At 41.8% G+C, this 19,175-nt stretch overlaps 1 protein-coding gene across 10 annotated transcripts in view; it reads right to left on the bottom strand.

The window, feature by feature from the left end:
• Positions 1-19,175, bottom strand: part of CC2D2B (coiled-coil and C2 domain containing 2B) — a 156,351-nt gene that overhangs the window by 25,617 nt on the left and 111,559 nt on the right. For 7 of the 10 annotated variants that reach the window (XM_061635554.1, XM_061635564.1, XM_061635558.1 and 4 more), the window contains 7 exons: positions 9,706-9,804; positions 9,357-9,539; positions 9,028-9,231; positions 8,588-8,677; positions 7,491-7,604; positions 5,321-5,455; positions 906-1,028 (listed from right to left, as the gene is read on the bottom strand). In XM_061635554.1, coding sequence (XP_061491538.1) covers positions 906-1,028; positions 5,321-5,455; positions 7,491-7,604; positions 8,588-8,677; positions 9,028-9,231; positions 9,357-9,539; positions 9,706-9,804 — 948 coding nt within the window. The remainder of the gene's footprint in view (positions 1-905; positions 1,029-5,320; positions 5,456-7,490; positions 7,605-8,587; positions 8,678-9,027; positions 9,232-9,356; positions 9,540-9,705; positions 9,805-19,175) is intronic. The other 3 variants (XM_061635556.1, XM_061635555.1, XM_061635561.1) reach the window with 3 other exon arrangements.

Below are 19,175 nucleotides of genomic sequence, written 5' to 3'. Positions count from 1 at the left end.
GCAGCACCCCACAGCACAAGTGCCAGGGGGCTGAAAGGCAATCACCCAGTGCTATTCTCTGAAAACAAGCCTGGAGATAGGATTAGAACCACTGTGAAACAGTGCCTCTGATATCTATCTCACTACGTCAGCTCAAAAGGATACCAAGGTCAATGGTATCAAAAGCTGCTGAGAAATCAAATAATAACAACAAGATCACACTTCCCCTGTCCTCCTGATAAAGGTCACCCATCAGGGCACCAATGTTCCTAGATGCATGTCTCAAAGCTAATTTTGCAATGTGGTAGCAGAACTTCCACAATCCAATATTCCATCTTATGATGGTCTCTATTAAGTAGTAATCAATTGTGTCTTCTATACTGACCTGAAAATAGCTTGAAGGGTGTTGAAGACTACCTTCCTTGGGTGCTTCTGCTGAACCTTTCTGCACAGCAGAGGCAGTCTGCCTGCTGCTGTCTTGGTAGTTACTATGATGAGGTAAACACTGTTATGAGGTTTCAGTTATCCAGCATATGGGAAACTACCTTTACTATTTTGGGTACATTTGAAGGATGTCCCTTTTTATTTTTCTACTAATCAGAGATTGCGTATGTATCAAATTCAGCTTCTATGTCATGTGATTCTATTGTACCAACTCTGATATTCCTGTAAATCAGTCAGTTCCATGTTCTACCCTTCAACTTTCTCCAGGCAGCAACGACTTACCAGGAGACAGAAGAGTGAAGGGACTGGGCTTGTGCAAGCGCATTAGCAGAGCAATTTGTCCCTTTCACTGGTGCACTCATGTAGGCCTGATCTCCCTGCCCCCTCACCTTTCCTCTTTTTGTTAAGGAAAGCTACTGATGCAACTCAACCCCACTTGGTAAATCACTTATGATGTAGGTATGTTTTGAAATGTTCCTTACCTGTACAGTCTGTATTTTTAAATACTGAGCATTGTATGGGAGGAATTGTTTCCAAAAGCTTTCCTTTGAAATATCAAAACTGACACACATTGGTGAACTGTTCTGCTGTATGTTGAACCATACCTATCAAAACATTAAAACAAAATATACAATCTGAAAAAAATCATTGTACAACAAAAAAAATTCTAACATCCTAATATTATCATTCAGAAAATCAGAGAAATGTTTACTATGAGAAAAAGTGTTTACCAGTTCCCTCAAAATTACAAGACAGAAAACAGGAAGAAAGTTGTAGCTTTAAAGTATGAACATGTTTAACAACCAATTTAAATAAAGAATCACTGACTTTTAGACATTCAGTTTCAGTTGATACATTGATGTGATAATAATAATAATAATAATAATAATAATAATAAATAATAATAATAAATTTTATTTCTGAGTCGCCTATCTGGCCGAATCAACGGCCACTCTAGGCGACATACAATTTCATCAATAAATACAATAAAACCACAAAAATCATAATAATAATTAATAATATCAGTATTAAAACTAAACCACCCCAAAGGTCCCGTAGGCCTGCCTGAACAGCCAGGTTTTCAAGGCCCGGCGGAAACCTATCAGGAAAGGGGCATGGCGAAGATCGAAAGGAAGGGAATTCCAGAGGGTGGGGGCCACAGTCGAAAATGCCCTCTCTCTGGTCCGCACCAGCCCCACTGTCCTAACTGGTGGGACCGAGAGAAGGTCTTGCGCGGCTGATCTCGTCAGGCGGCATAATTGGTGATGCTGGAGGGGCTCCTTCAGATAAACTGGGCCAAAACCGTATAGGGCTTTAAAGGTCAATACCAACACCTTGAATTGGGCCCGGTAAACAACTGGTAGCCAGTGTAGATCTATCAACACCGGAGTGATATGATCACAGCGGCGGCTGTTCTTAATCAAACGTGCCGCCGCATTCTGTATCAGTTGCAATTTCCGGACCGTTTTCAAGGGTAACCCCACATAGAGCGCATTACAGTAGTCTAGGCGAGAGAAGACCAGGGCCTGTATTACCCCTGGGAGCAGATGGGGAGGCAGGTAGATAATATTGCCCCTTTGCTTTTCGGCTCCCCAGTCCCATAAATAACACACAGCTTTCTCTTTGGCATTATTATTTTTATCCATTTCAGTTTTTGCAGCCCGATGATGCTGACAGAGCGGTGGTGGCTGGTAAAATTTTGACTTTGGCAGGGCTTCAATTTTTAACCTTGCGGTTTTTATCACAATAGGATTTATACAGCAATTATTTAGGAAAGTGTGCCCTTACACATGTTGTTAGAGTGCCACTGTCTCCTCACTAAAACATATATCAATTATATGGAGTGTAAGAACTTCCATGTAAGAGGGCCAAGTATGATTTTCAGACAAGATTGATTCTACACCTCTTATTTAGAAATTAAGCCATACCGTATAACATAAGTTTTTGAACTCATGTATTGATTACACCTACGCATCCATTGCCAAAAACCTAAACACACACAAACTTTTAAAATGTGAGGAACACTTGCTTCCAGGTGCATACAGTTTTCCTCCCCTCAAAAATCAATTTAACTTTTCATTATCCAAAACACTTTTTTCTCTATATTACAAGAACAAAGTATTCCAACCAATACACAAAAATGTTTCATTTGAACCAAGGCACAACAGAGCACAGCAGAACATTTTTGTAATGCATGGCTCAGTCCTGAAAATGTAAAGTAATCATCTCTGTTCATGTGCAGAGTACATCATACCAGACTAATCATAATCAGCCTCTGTTATGTCTGAGATTAGGGAGAATATATTCTAGGATTGGGGAAGGATGTGGAATCATATCCAGGCAAGTATAGAAATCACTGATAAAACCTCCTAAAAAACAAGCTAGAAATAACGCCAGTATTTTTCTCCATTCCTCTACATTGAAAATATTCTGAATTTAAGTTAGGAGAGAGATTTGTTGGAAGCAGATCAACACACCTTTTCTAGAAAATACTCTGGAACTCCAAGGGGCTGAGATTAACCTGCCCTGCTCCACCCAGCTTTTAATGAGTGAATGTAGGGAAATGGTTAATACAGTTTGTTGCAACACATACACAAGCCATCCACTATTTCTTCTTCCAATTACCACAAAATAAATGCAAAATTATAAGTAAAAAATAGATATTTACTGTAGAAAGAGACAGTATTTCTCAGTATTCTCAGTATCTCTAGCAAGGTGGCAAAAATATTAAACTAAACAAAAAAAGCTCCTCAAAGTAGGAAACAATTCCGGTTGCTTCTCTGGTTACTAATGAGGAGAGCTGGCCTTCAGGGAGAGAGCTCTGAGCATGCTCAGAACAAATGTATGTTTCTGATATAGGCTAAGGCTATCACATTGGGCTGTTCTTGAAGCAGTCCTGATTTGCTATACTCCTCCATAATCTGCTATATTGCCTGTGCTGGATAAGCCTCATAACAATAGATGGAATAGGAGCCTTCCTAGTAGGGCTGGCAAGCAGGCAGGCCTGGAAAGGAACTCTTTGCCATAGCTATACTTTTGGATTAGGATTGGCTGAGTGGTGCAGAGAGCTGATTGGTCAGAGAACAGGAGATTGACAGAAATGCTTTCACAAACTAGGGTAAATTCAAGAAATTGAAAAAATGTGTGGGGGACAGGAAAGAGTGTGTAGCTTTGGGGGGGTTGGGGGGATCAAAATTGCTTTACATCCTCATTGGAAGGGCTGTACCCCAGTAGCCCTAGTGGACCAACTTCCACTGTGACAGGGCACTTATGGTTATGTACCCAATGATGTGCCCTCTTGACCCTTGCCCTTCATGGCTGATTAAAGCTACCCAGGAGAGCATGCCTGGGTGGATTCAGGGTGTGATGAACAGGTCTTAGTGTGATCAGGCGGTTCCTGCCATCTTGAAGGACATTAAAGTGTGGCCACTCCTGTAAAAACCCATCCTGGACCCAATGGTATTTAACAACTACCACATGGTCTCAAATACATCCCCCACTGGGCAAGGTATCAGTACAGCTGCAGGCATTCCTGGAGGAAACTGATTATCCAGACCCAGTCCAGTCTGGGTTCAGACCCGGGTTCAGAACTGAATCTGCCTTGGTGACCCTGATGCATGGCCTCTACTGAGAGAGGGATGAGGGAGTGTGACCCTGTTGCTCTTGCTAGATTTCTCATTGGCTTTTGATACAATCAACCATAGTATCCTCCTGGACTGTATATGGGAGATGGGTACTGACAGCACTGTTCTTCAGTGCCTCTGACCTTATCTCCAGGGGCAGTTCCAGAAAGTAGCATTGGATGAGTGTTTCTCCCTCTTGGGCTTGGGGTGCCACAGGATACCATATCATCTCTAATGCTATTTAACATCTACATGAAACCATAGGAAGTAATCATTAGGAGATTTGGAGCAAGGTGTATGTTGATGTTGCCCAATTCTATTTCCCTGTAATATCTGAATCTGAAATAGCTGAGCAGGCCCTGGGCTTGTGTTTGGATGCAGTGGTGGGCTGGATAAGGGTCAATAAACTGAACCTGAATCCTGGCAAAATGAAAGTTCTGTGGGCAAGTGGTTTTTGGGTCCAGAAAGTCAGTAAGTTGCCTGTTTTATATATGTTTTTATTATATTGTAGATCTCTTTGGGATACATCATGGAAAACAATTATAAATGAAATTCTTTTTAATAAAAAACAAACTGGATTTTATACAAAATGCAGGGGCTCCAATTTTAACATGGTGTTCTGCATAAAGAGTGGCTGTCCCACCCTTTAATGTCAAGACTGCTGCATGTGTTGCCATGGATTAAGTCCTAATTGCACAGACGTCTGTGTGCACATTAGAGCCTTCAGAGCTTTGGACGCAGCCAACATACAGTTACAATATATATGCTGGGAGGTGACCATCCTTTTGTTGGGATAATGGCTGGTTAATAGTCCAGGATAAGAGTTATTGCCAGGAGGTGATTTCCTGATAGCTGTGAATCACTCTCACGCTTTTAAAATGTAATACCTATCACAACCTGGAGAAGGCAACACTACTTCAGTTGAGGAGAAACATCTAAAATTGATAGCCAATTTAAAGGAGAGAAAAAAATGCTGCCTGAGAGCTTTCTAACTGGAAACAGCTGGAAACAAACACAGCAGAAGGGGGGGGACTATACAAGTTGCTTTCTGAGAATTTGATGCTTAGAGGAGTATATTCCCCTTCGCTTTGTTCTAGTTACATTATTGTACAGAAAAAAAATATTATAAACACACCAGAAATCTCTTTCTCGTCCAACAAAAATTAAATCCAACAATGTATATGGAACGTTCCACCACTGGAACTTTCCACCGCTTGGGAAAGTAGGGAGCAATATATTATAATTTTCCATTCAATGTAATTATAAATACTTACATTTTCCCAGCTTATTAAGCAATCAGCACTCTGTAGGGGGCAAAATGCATCAAATTGCTTATAGCACTGGCCACTCAGTGGATTCCACAAAAAATATTCTCCATTGTCCTGTGTTGCTACGTAAGCTACTTTCCCCTATATTAGCAAAAGATTCTGCCAGTTTTATTATTATTATGACAAGTGAAACTGTACAATACAACTTGACAGTGGTTTACTATAACAAATAATAAAAATACTGTAATACATAAAGCAATGTATCACCTTTAATTTCTATGCCTATAATAGAGGCAAAGGAGAAAGGAAATAATAAACAATTATAATTGAATCTATTACAAAACTCCAAAAGGCTGTAAAGTTGCACATTATCTTGCACTTTGTTACTACAATAATACAGAGGTTCCCAAAATGTGGTCTGTGGGCCACCAGTGGTCTGTGGTGTATCTGTGGATTGGTGGTTTACATTGGCACATCCATAAAATTAACTATTCATATTGATTTTAATTGTATTTTAATTGCTTCTTTTATTTGTTATATTGTATTTTATTGTGTTACAATTTGAATTCTATGGAATACAATATGTAGGAGCAGAAATAAAGCAATAAAAACACAACGAAAAATCATCCAGCATCCAGCACAGTACATTACAAGTGCTGCAACAGGCAGAGAAATTCCTCTGCGGTCTGCAAAGACGCTCAGCAATTTTCAACTGGTTCCTGGGGAAAAAAGCTGGAAACCACTTCAGTAACACATGATAAGCAATGACCATTTTTAAATAAAACCTTTACTCTCTTGTCAGTCTTCTCTATTTTAATAGTCTCTGTCAGTTTCAGTATGTATACCCCCGATTCTATTTTACCATTCTCTTAATTATAGAGGCTCTCTGTTTCTGCTTTTGACTTAATGCCATTCTGACCACTGTTTTTGTTGTTGTTATGTGCCTTCAAGTCAATTATGACTTATGGTGACCCTATGAATCAGTGCCCTCTAAGAGCATCTGTCATGAACCACCCTGTTCAGATCTTGTATGTTCAGGTCTGTGGCTTCCTTTATGGAATCAATTCATTTCTTGTTTGGCCTTCCTCTTTTTCTACTCCCTTCTGTTTTTCCCAGCATTATTGTCTTTTCTAGCGATCTGACCACTGTAAATAAATATATATTTCTATCTTCCTTGTTTATTTTATTTTTTACATCACAAAACAAAATTACTATTGAGTTCTGGGTTAAGAGTATTGTTTTCATTCTTTTCCAAATATAGAAAAATATATATTATATTTATTCCTTATACTCTCTAATACACAGATAAAAGTCTAGTGATTAGATAGCAATTTGGTTTTTTTAGAAATCATCCTATGATCCTTATTCTCATAAATACTTGGCTTGACAAGAAAAACTGGGGCCACGTTACTTCAAGACAATGGGATAGAGGTGTGAAACTATTCCTCAGTAATGAACAATATACATTTAAAACAAATAATATTTAGAATTTATTTTCATGGGTACAATTGAATCAATAATATAACATATTAAGGATCACACATGATTGATAATCTAATATCAAAGATAATACTGCATTTCAATTAAACAGGGTTTTGAAATAACCTATCCTACAACGTTTTTTCCTTAAACTCTGCAATGACGTTTCTTGTGTCTTGCTATTTCTTTTAATACTGACATATATTCTCATGCTTTTCTTGCTATGACAATGCCTATAGGTGATCCAAAGTTAAGCATGCATGCATTATGTGGTTTATATTTTTGGGAAGAATTATAACATATATATGCAACCTGCAGCCCATCTTCTTTTATGTGACTTGCCAGTTGCCTCCTGCCAATGAATTACCCCTGCTACTTTCGAATTTTCCGATGACACTGATAAAGTCAGTGAATAGATTTCTCTGCCCATCCATACTTTACTGCACTGGTCTGCATTCTTTCTTGCAGCCATGGGCTCAGCACTGACCTTGCCACTCCTGCCCACTGTTACTTTCATGTCTTTCTTCTTCTGGACACAGGCATGCCAGGTAGAACATCTACTCAGTGTTCTACCTTGCATCCTCTATGGTTGCCTACTGCAGCTGATTCTCTCAGTACTGATCTGCACTGAACCGAGAGCAAAAAAGTTGCCAACCCCTGAATTACACAAACAAGGATTTAAATATGCTAGACTTACTTCTAACACAGATGTTCCCAACAGTACCCATGCTTTTTTCCCAATATGCAGAAAGTAGTTACATAGCAGCACTGCATGCTCTTCCTTATTACCAATACCAAGTTTCAGGCAATACTATGAGAAATATAAGACCATACATTTAAAAAAGCAATTGATGTATTTTTCATCTTCCCACAAAATGACACTACAGTGACATTGCCATGAGGAAGTTTAGAAATAGCAGCATATATATTATTTAAAAACTGTAACTTCAAATAGCAAAGCATCACAAGGCTCTCAGAAGTTAAATGTATTTATTCTACTACTATATTTGAACATATAATTATATAAATAATATAAATAATTAAACAACCTTAGTTCAAGGTGCTGGTATACAAAGCCCTATACAGCTTGGGAAGCAAGATACCTCCTTGAAAATCCAATCTGGAGAGTAGGGGGACCCTCTGTAATGCTGTAGAATATGTGAGGAGGGGAATTGACAGATATCTGAGAAAAGCATTCCATACACATGGAAGATGCCCCCGCCTGATTTTTCTGAACTCTGCTTTTCAACACCATTTCAGAGTGTCTCTTATTTGTTTACTTTTTAAACAATTCTTGCTTTAATAATACTTTCTATCATTTTAACTGGAATAGATGCAGATCTGTAATTTTCTCTTAGAATCTTTTTTTTTAATGGTATAATATCGGCCAGTGCTAATTCTCTGGCAGGGAGACTGATTTTAGTGTCCATAAATATTCATGGTTAAAGAATTTCATTTCTGAATATTTGCATGAAAGCTACCCAGGTCTGGCGACTTGCTACTTTTGTCAGTTTAGCTTCTGTCCCCCATCCCAATTCACTTCTGAGGGTTAGAAGATCCTCAGATTTTAAGGTATTGAACTGCAGTAACATTTCAAAGAGTATTATTACACACATTTTAAGGGATATTATTCATTCAGACTTAAATAAACATCAAAACTACAGTCACATTTATACCCTGCTTTTCAATACAAGTATTTTCAGGATAGGTAAGAAATGTAATTTACATTTTTAAAAACTCAATAGAATAAAATTAAAAATCACCACAGCAGTGAGACTTTAAAATTTAGTATACCTCTGATGTCATCCAAAGATCAACATCATCATTTTCATCCACAGTCTCTGATATGCAAGGAATTAAAGACACAAATCGTGATATAAGATCCTACAAAACAAATAGGAACAAATCTATCCGAGAAATACATATTAAAATAATCCACCTGACATTATTATATTTTGAGTTTTTAAAAGCATCAAACAATAGTTAATTCATTGTCTTGCACTTTTTACATTCTTTGTGAAAGAATTATCTCTAGTTCGCAGACCAACAACAATAGGAAATGATAGTGCAATCCAATACATGTCTGCTCAGAAGTAAGCTCTATTGGGTTCAATGGGACTTACTCTTAGGTATGCGTGTATTGGATTGCAGCCTAAATTTACTTAAAAGTATGTCAAAGAAAAGTTTCATTAAATTTGAATGTGCTTGTTCTGTGATAAATATTCCATACTTACGGATGCTGAGTTAGGCTCATCAGGATATATATCTAGTAATAGCTGAGGTGGATTCAAAGAAGTAATGTACTTTGTTACTAAAATATTTCTTCCTTGATTGTTAAAAACTGCGGTTATTATTCTCCTCTTTGGAAACAATGCTTTGCACGTTTGCTTAAATATGTATGCTCTTTGCAACAGTGTTTCATCTTCATGATCTACAAACTAAAAACATACCTAAATCTGAGATTATATTTTTAAATTTCAAAAGAACAATTTCATCCAAACGTAGATTAAAATATTATTTTTAAATTAACCTATTTATTAAATGGATAAGAATAAAGGCCAACCTTATCTGATTCTAAATTATTTTCAGCAGAAGATAGTTGAGGTTCAATAGTGGCAAAGATGGTTAAAAAGGTATATTCCTTCAAGTTCTGCCCATGACATTCTTCTTTGGGAGGTACATATGTCTTACTCCAAGTATATCCAAGTAAAACTGGTGGCATATTTACTTGAAATGTACCACAGATCTGTGAATACATACACTGTTATACTATTGCTAGAAGCAAATGCAAGTAATAAGGCACGAGTCCAAAAATCTGAAGATATGGCTGAAATCTTGCTATTTTAAAAGCTACTCTTACCTGGGGTTATATTAGATACAAAATCTTTAAAAGTGTGTTTCTTCTTCATTACCTTTGATTGTTCCAGAAGAGTAGAGAAAGGAAACATAACTGATCCAAGCCAACTCTTTCTTACATAGGAATGACCACTGCAGTTTTTTGGACATGTGTCCTAATGAAGTTAATAAGGTGGGTTATTTTTTTGTTTTTTAGTGTGTGGCTTATTCAGCAATATTCCCACAACAGCTAAAATCTTAGAACTATCTCATATGTCTGATCACTTACTGCCATGGGAAAACTAGACAATCTGTCTGAAGCATTCCCATTGAGCAGATTTTATTTATTTATTTATTTATTTAATTAAGCTTATATACCGCCCGACTAGCAACAGCTCTCTGGGCGGTGAACATTAAAAAAAACATTAAAAAAAAAATTTAAGGTGTTTTGCCCCAAAGGTGTTTTGCTAGCTACCACGTATGTAAAATAGAAATATATATACATACATAAGTGCTCTGTCTAAACTTTTGGGCACGAAAATATTTTTCAATAATATTCACTCCTTAGAAAACCACCAATTTTATTCACAGTGTTAATGAATGGACCATTGGTCTCACCTGAAGGGTGATTTTCCTATGAGTACGGACATCACAGCGGGTTTTAGCTCCACCTATCGTGCGAAGGCAAGAATGTCTTTGAAGTCAAGACTAGGGGCGACAGGCCCCTCCCACTCTCCAGTTCATTCGCAGCGAGTCTAAGGAGAAATATCTAAAAATACAAGAACAAGGCCAACCGGCCTGGCAGCAGGAAAATAACACAATAGTACCATGCATAGTAACATGACTCCAACATAGCGGTATAACAGAACTAGAAGTCTTGACTTCAGTCTTAAATTTAAATATAATAGCGTAACAGTAACATATAATACATTAGAAAATATATAGTCATCCTCCAACTGGGAGGGTCGTGATGTCCGTACTCATAGGAAAATCACCCTTCAGGTGAGACCAATGGTCCATTTTCCCTATGAGTCCAGCCATCACAGCGGGATGTACCACAGCAGCCCATACAGGGAGGGACCACCCACGTGTTAATCCTCATTAAAAACCTGTTGCAACACTCATCTGCCGAAAGATGCGTCAGCAGAGGCATAACGATCAATTTTATAATGCCTTATAAACGAGTGTGGGGTAGACCAGACTGCAGCCCTACAAATACCAGCAACAGGAGCATTAGTGGCAAAAGCAGCCGAAGTGGCAGCTGACCTGGTAGAATGAGCCGTTATACTAGCTGGAACTGACAGCTTCAGAGACTCATATGCTAAAGTAATACATGCCCTTAACCAACAGGATAAAGTAGGATTGGAAACTTTATGTCCCATAGACCTTGGATGAAAGGATACAAACAGAGACTCCGTTCGTCGAATCTCTTGGGTCCTAGACAGGTAGGTCTTGAGAGCCCTCCGGACATCTAACGAATGCCAAGCCTTTTCGAGAGGATGGGTAGGATTCGGGCAAAAGGAAGGCAAAACAATGTCCTGGTTGCAATGAAAAACTGAATCGACCTTGGGACGGAAGGAAGGATCAGTCTTCAGCACAACAGAGTCCTTATGGAAGACGCAGAGGTGTCGAGCAGAAGACAATGCGCCCAACTCTGAAACGCGTCTGGCAGATGTGATTGCGATCAGAAACAAGACCTTGAAGGACAGTATACGTAAGGGCACAGTCCTGATGGGTTCAAACGGAGGGCGTTGCAAAGCCTGCAGAACTTTCGGCAAACTCCATGAAGGGAACCGATGGACAACAGCCAGAGAACGTAGGGCGACTCCCCTCAAAAAACGTTTGATGAACGGATGTGAGGAAATATGATCTCCAGGAGAGGACACTGAGAGAATGGACGACAGAGTGGACGCATGTCGACGTAGAGTGTTGGGTCGAAGTCCCATCATAAAGCCGCTATGGAGAAATTGGAGCACCTGATGCACAGTGGCCTGGGATGGATCATGGTGGTGGGACTGACACCACTTGGAGAAAGCCACCCAGGTATGTTGATAAATACGAGTGGTAGATGGTCTTCTCGAGGCCAACATAATATCAATCACAGCGTCAGACAGTCCAGCTGACCTCAAATGTCCCCGTTCAAACGCCACGCTGTTAGATTGAGCCAAGTAGGGTCCTGGTGCAGTACTGGACCCTGGGATAGAAGGTCTGGCCTTACTGGAAGTGTCCAAGGATCCATCATTGACATTGCCAGAAGATCTGAGAACCACGGTCGGCGTGGCCAAAATGGTGCTATCAGAACCAGCTGTGCCCTCTCGGTTCGTGCCTTCCTCAAGGTTTTGGCTAACAATGGTATGGGAGGAAAGGCGTACAATAGACCGTCTGGCCACGGTGTTATCAGAGCATCCGCTGTTGAGTCCAGGTATCGGGCAAAGTACCTGGGAAGCTGGCAATTGCGACTGGAAGCAAACAGGTCGACTGAGAGGGCGCCGAACCGACACTGGAGACGATGGAAAATGGCTGGATGAAGTTTCCATTCTCCCGGAAAGACCTGTTGTCTGCTGAGCCAGTCTGCTGTCACATTCCAAATCCCTCTGAGATGTTCTGCTTTCAGGGATTGTAGATGTTGTTCTGCCCAGACAAAGATGAGGGAGGCTAAGTCCTGCAGAGGACGAGACCTGGTGCCCCCCTGTCTGTTCAAATGTGATTTTACACACGTGTTGTCTGTTCGAATGAGCACATGAGGCAAAGGGAACAGAGACTGAAAATGACGTAGAGCTAAGTGGACAGCCTTTAGTTCCAGCTAGTTGATGCTTTGAGATTGCTCTGCGGTGGACCAAACCCCCTGAACGTACTGGGAGTTGCAGTGGGCTCCCCAACCTATGAGGCTGGCATCTGTGGTTACAACGGTTCTGCGGGGTTCTCTGAACAATGTGCCCTTGGAGAGGTGTTGAACCTTGGTCCACCAGCGGAAGGAGAGGCGCAGTGCGGGGCTCAAACGAACTTTGCGATGGTTGGAGCTGGCAATGTCTTTTTGAAAAGGCAACAGAATCCATTTGAAGGGGCCGAGTGTGGGCTCGAGCCCATGGCACAATGTGGATTGTAGAGATAAACATCCCGAGCGCTCTGGCGAGAAGCATGACGTCTGCGGATGTTTGTTGCATCAGGGACCTTGCGATGCTTGTGATGGCAGTGATGCGATCTGGAGCCAAGAAGACCATTGCCTGCAGGGTGTCCAACATTGCCCCTAGATGTAGTAGGCGTTGGGTTGGTTGGAGATGGCTTTTGCCGAAGTTGACAAGCCAGCCGTAGGCCTGCAAAACATTGAGGGTGATCATTAAATGATGATGAGCCAGCTCCTCAGACTTGGCCCATATTAGCAGATCATCCAAATATGGGTAGATATGAACCCCTTGGGTCCGGAGGTAAGCCACTAGGATGAGTAGCACTTTGGTAAACACTCTTGGATCAGAGGAGAGGCCGAATGGCATCGCTCTATACTGAAAGTGCTGGTGGCCAAAAGCAAACCGAAGAAACTTTCTGTGGGCTATGCAAATGGGCACATGGAGATACACTTCCTTAAGGTCGATAGAAGCCAGGAAGTCTCCTTCATACAGACTCTCCGTAATGGAATGGAGTGATTCCATTTTGAACCTGCGATATGTTACAAAACGGTTGACAAACTTGAGGTCCAATACCGCCCTCCATGATAAATCTCGTTTTGGCACAGCAAATAGGAGGGAGTACACCCCTTCCGACCTCTCATTTGTGGGAACTGGCTCTATTGCCGCTATGTCCAAGAGGTGGTGTATAGCTGTCTGCATGATGTTGTGCCTGGCTGGTGCCCTTGGGCAAGGAGACAGGTGGAATCTGTCTGATGGGGTTGCCCAGAACTCTATGGTATAGCCATAACTGAAAAGGTCCCTGTTCCAGGAGACCGTAGTAAGGCGCAGCCATCGATCTCCAAAATTAAGTAATCTGCCACCTATCGGGAGGGTGTTAATACTACTTGTGTAGGCGAGGGCCTCCCTTATATGAGGACGATGAGTTGCCCCTGCGCCCTTGGTACTGACCTCTGCCCTGGAAGCGTCGGTTCCAGGAGCCCCTGAATGCGTTGGGGTCATAGGATCTGAAGTCGCGGCCTCGTCCTCCTAGCCGCGTTCCTCGAAAGGGCTGGTTAGAACGGAAGGAAGGAAAACGCCTGAAAGGCCTGTGGTCGATGTTCTTGACTGTGGCCAGAACCGGTTTGTGGGCGTCTTTTTTTTTTTTTTTACAATAATTTTTATTCAAATTTTCATAAAACAAACAAAACAAAATCATAAAACATTCAAAGACAAAAAACAAAACAAAGCAAAAATGATTAAACAAAAAAATAAAATGTTGACTTCCCATTTGTCGCAGATCAGTTATAGGTCTACAATATATAACAATCCTGTCTCTTAAATTATATTATAAAATCACTTTCCTCCAGTAGTTATCTTAATTAATCATCAAATCTCATAGATATTACTTTATTCTTTCCACAAAAAGTCAAAGAGAGGTTTCAATTCTTTAAGAAATATATCTATCAATTTTTCTCCAAATAAACATGTCGATTAATCCGTTAATAATAATAATAATCTTATTGTCATAACCATAGTCCAAATAAACATATCGATTAATCCATCTCATCAAATCTGTTAAGTCCAATAATTTCAATAGCCATTATTCCATTATCCATATTAATTCCATCTTCCATCTTCAATAGTCCTGTTAAGTCCAGTAATTTCAGTGTCCAATCTTCCATTATCAGTATTCCATAATAATCTTGCTGTCATAGCCATAGTCATATAATAAGAGTCTGATGGGAATTTCCTCTATCCCAAATATTTTCTTGCCATCGATTCTGAATAAGTTGCTGAAATATTGTTGTAAAGTCATATCTCTGTTGTTCTTTTTTACAAAATGCACTGGCTCATCTCTTGAGAATTTTTCCATTGTCACATGGCTGCAGTTAATTCCATAGATTTTCTCTATATCAAGCTCCATCACGTCATTCCAGTCCAGAAGATTATCCAAGCCATTGATAACTTTATCTCTAATATCTTCATTAATTTCTTCAGAGATAACGTTAAATTCCAAACAGTAGATTTTATTTCTAATATCCATAAACTCCAGATCTTTTTCCAATTCCACATTTGTTCCAATCTCCAGGGCTTGTATCTTCCCTTTATTTTTTCTTTTCTCATCTCTGATCTCATTCTCCTCTCTCACAGGATCCCCTATTTCTTTAAGCTCCTGCGTCATTTTGCTCAGTTCAATTTTCAGCTCCTTACTGCCCTGTCACAGGGTTTGTTTCGTTATCTCAATCTCATCCATTATTTTCTGAAACATAATTACTTCCAGATTCTCAGCCACTTTCTTGATTGCCATTTTTAAAACCACGAAAACAAAACAAAACAAAAATAAAGAAGAACCACTTCTTATTTCAGCAACAATTGGGTTAATATTCCAGGCTTGATGACATCACAGTATAAACAGAGCAGCCTGCCTTATCTCTCTATGTTCAAGAATACAAAACAAATTTAGTTCCCAGCATCAAAACAGTTAGTGGCGTCGTGAAGAAGCAGATTCGTCAAAATAAAATAGACCAAAAAGAGAATAGTCCCAGACAATATAATGTTCCAAAGTTCATATTTTTTATTTTTTTCTCCTCGGAATAGAAATCCCTCTTCTGTTTATATCTTTAGAATGCACTTCCAGGACAGCTTTTTGCAATAGAAACAGAGATAAGCTGTTAATTTCGTGAATAACAGAGAAGAGTTATAGCTCACCCAGAAGTTCTTTAAAGCTGATTCATTTGACAAATCTCTTTTTGCTGTAACAATTTAAACCAAGTAGAAAAAAAAATAGAAAGAAGGGTGCTTGCCTGTTAGTCCGTTTTCTCTTTGAAGAAAAGATAAACGTATCGCATTAATCAGATAGAGCTTGTTCGGAAGTCCGTCCGGCATTGCTGGCTGGACCTTTTCTCATAAATTAATGAAATCCAGTCCTCCCAACAAAAACAGGCTTTTGAGGTTGATCTCTACGTTTCTCCCTGCCTGGGAGAAATTTCATCAGTCAAAAAAAAAAATGGTCTGACTGATTTATATCTGAATAAGCTTCTTCTGAGGCGGGAGCCCGTCTCAAAAGCAGGCACAAGCGAAGTCACCCTTCCCGGAAGTCTGTGGGCGTCTTTTGGATCAACCAGCACTGCCTTTAGAGCTTCCTCGCCGAAGAGTAGAGATCCGGAGTAAGGAGCCCTGGACAGCTTCAATCTGGCCGCTGAATCAGCTTGCCAGTGGCGAAGCCAGAGGGTGCGTCGAGCGACTATTTGAGCCGTCATGGCTCATGCCCCTAATTGAGTAGCATCCAGAGTGGCATCGGCCACAAAAGCTGCTGTTTTACGCAATTTCAATAGCGTTCTTCTGAGGGCGACAGGATCAGGGTTAGCGTCCTCTAGAAGGTCATCCAGCCACATCATAGATGCTCTGGAGAAAATGGAGGCTGAAGCGGAGGCACGCATGGATAGGGCAGTGGCATCGTGGTTCTTGCGGAGGGCGAAGTCTATTCGTCGCTCATTAGTGTCCTTTAGGTGGGATTCCCCTTCCCTGGGCAAAAGAGATCGTGAAACGAGGCGAGCGATTGGTTCATCTATGCCAGGGACGTCTAACTTGGTGGCAAAGTCTGGAGCTAGGGCGTAAAGCCTGTCAGCCAGGTTCTTGAAGCGTCGAGCTTGGAGTGGATGAGCCCATTCTTCAGAGGCTAATTTGGCAATTGGGTCCGGCACCGGGATGTAGTGTTCAGTAGGTGCAGGGGATTTGGGGACCTTGGCCCCTTTGATAGCTGGGGCGGACGAAGTTGAAGGCGCAGTCTGGAGACCAAGGGTATTAACTACCCTGCGTGCTAGCGGCTGATAGTCTGAGGTATTAAACAAGCGATACGATGTATCCTCCTCATGATCTGAATAGTCGCTCCAGTCGTCTCCTTCAACATGGTCAGTGAAAGTTGACTCCTCCGCATACGAGGCTTCGTCCGTACATCTGCCTCTGGCTACGTCAAAGGGATCTGGTGAACAGGAAGAATGAGCTTCATGGCACGCACGTTGGTCCATGTTGAGTGGAGGTATGGCAGGAACTTGTGGTAGTGACTGCATTTGGGTGAAGAATGCCAGCATGGCTTGAAGTTGGGAGAGGAAATCAGGAGACAGCTGCAGACCGGATGTGGCAGATGTATGTGCCTGAGGAGCTATTGGAACAGATGTTTGGGGCGGTAAAACGGAGGGAGGTTCGTTAGGCGAACACTGAGCGGGAAAGCCAACAAACTCTTCCTCGTCAGAGGAAGCAGCAGGGGAATGGAGAATATCGCTTATGTGTGCCTGTGCTGTGGTGGTGGTTGGCACAGAGACATAACGTGGGCGCTTTGGTTTGCTATGGCTGGAAAGATGTTTTGTCTTAGCCAGTGCTTTGGCATGTCTGGTCTTAGTCGTGTTAGGATGTTGTGGCTTGGCTGATTGTGGCATGCCTGGCTGATCTGGCACCATATGGGTTGATTGCGACATGCCTGGCTGTTCTGCCATCTTATATTAACTTGGGTGCAGTACACTGCCACGGAGGGGGCAGGATGTAAAGACCCGAACTGGCACAGCGTACGACCACGGAGGGGGTAGAATACACTGGCAGATGGCGAAGTGCACTGCCACAGAGGGGGCAGAATGCACTGAGGTATCAGCGTTAATATAATATAGGCTGTTTTTAGAGTTGGCACACTCAGATTAGTGCTGTAGGCTGGGTTTCAGGCTTGGTTCACGGCCCCAGAGGGGGCAGGATATACCAATATAAATCAGATTTAGTACAAGTCAGCCACTAAGAGTAAAGTTCCAGCCTTGATAATACAATCCAGCCACTAGGATTAAAACTCCAGCCTTGATAATACAATCCAGCCCACTAGGATTGGAGCTCCAGCCTTGATAATATAATCCAGCCACTAGGATTACAGCCACAGTAAAATTGTGTGTAAGTCAGCCCTGTGTAAGTCTGTCTGCAGCACGTATACAACACACATACGGATAGATAGCCTGCAGGGGAGGTATCCGATGGTTAATAAGGGTAACAAAAAAGGCGGGAAGTTTGAATTCAAAAAATGGCGCCCGGAAAAAAGAGCGGGAAAAAATGGCGGAGAGAGAAGGAGCAATGGCGGAAGTCAACTGGGGGAAGGGCTGCCCAGCACAGTCTCGCAGGAGGAGCCGCGGGGCCGAAAACCGCACTAGCGGCTCTAAAAAACCCCCAGGAGGGAACAGGCAGTAGGGGAAATGCGGCAGCCGCCGCAGATGGAGCTGCCGTCGCCGTCTGCAAAGCCCTTCGCGGTGGGAAATTAAAGCCATGTAGCGAGGGTGAGCTGAGGTAAAAGGGAGAGCTCAGGTAAAGGCACTAATGAAATAGCCGCAGCCACAGGTTTCAGTGGGGCGAGAACGGACCCGGGCAGGCTAAAACGGGTGACGGGGTAACGGCGGGAGCCGCAGCTGCAAGCTCCCGCTGAGATCAGAAGAACCGCAGCCGCGGTCTTCTGAGAGCGTCACGGAGCGCGGAGAAAAGGCAGCCCAGCAAGACAAGCCGCTAGAAGGGAATTGCAGCCGCAAGTTCCCAGGGGAAGCGCAGAGCCCAAGAGAAAAGGAAAAGCGAAGGGACGAGGAGGATCCGCAGCTGCGGTCTCTCCTAGGGGTGGGGAGTAATCCAAAAGGGGAAACAAACTGCCTGGGCAAGGGAAAAAGGCTCCCCAAGAGAATTCCCCAAGTTTCGGATACAGTTAAACGCAGTTAAACACAATACGGAGGGAAGGAGGACACTTGGAGACACACAAGAGACAATACCTCCGCGCCCTGTCAAACAAACACACAAACACCAAAAGAACTTAGCTAATCGCTACGCTATATAGATCTCAATCTTGTTCGTACGAAAGGCAAGAATGAACTGGAGAGTGGGAGGGGCCTGACGCCCCTAGTCTTGACTTCAAAGACATTCTTGCCTTCGCACGATAGGTGGAGCTAAAACCCGCTGTGATGGCCGGACTCATAGGGAAAATACACAATTCTAAAAGAAATGCAGGCTTGATATTTAATCTAGAAACGAAGGTAACATTGAATAGTTGTGAAAATGTCAAAAGTTTATACAGAGTTTATATTCTAAACCAAATACTTTCCTAAAAATATGCTATCTCATTTAACATAAATTATGCTGAAATTCCTTGTTTAGTGCATAAAATGTCCTTTCTTTTTTAAAAAAATTGAGGCTGAAAAGACAGAGGTGTTATGTATCCTGAGTTCTCACGTCTGAGAGGAATGGGAGATGGCCTGTTCTAGACAATGTTGCACTCCCCTGGAAGGAGCAGAGGTTCACATCTTGGAAGTGCTCCTGGATTCAACACTGTCACTAGAGGCTCAGGTGGTCTCAATGGCTAGGAGTGCCTTTTTTCAGCTCCAGCTGGTTCACCAGCTGTGGCTCCTTTGGGACAGAAATGATTTGGCCACTGT

Source organism: Rhineura floridana, chromosome 7 (assembly GCF_030035675.1).
Source record: "Rhineura floridana isolate rRhiFlo1 chromosome 7, rRhiFlo1.hap2, whole genome shotgun sequence".
NCBI classification, from domain to species: Eukaryota; Metazoa; Chordata; class Lepidosauria; order Squamata; family Rhineuridae; genus Rhineura; species Rhineura floridana.
The sequence above is the reverse complement of the archived record's forward strand: the minus strand, read 5'-3'. Positions and strand labels throughout refer to the sequence as shown.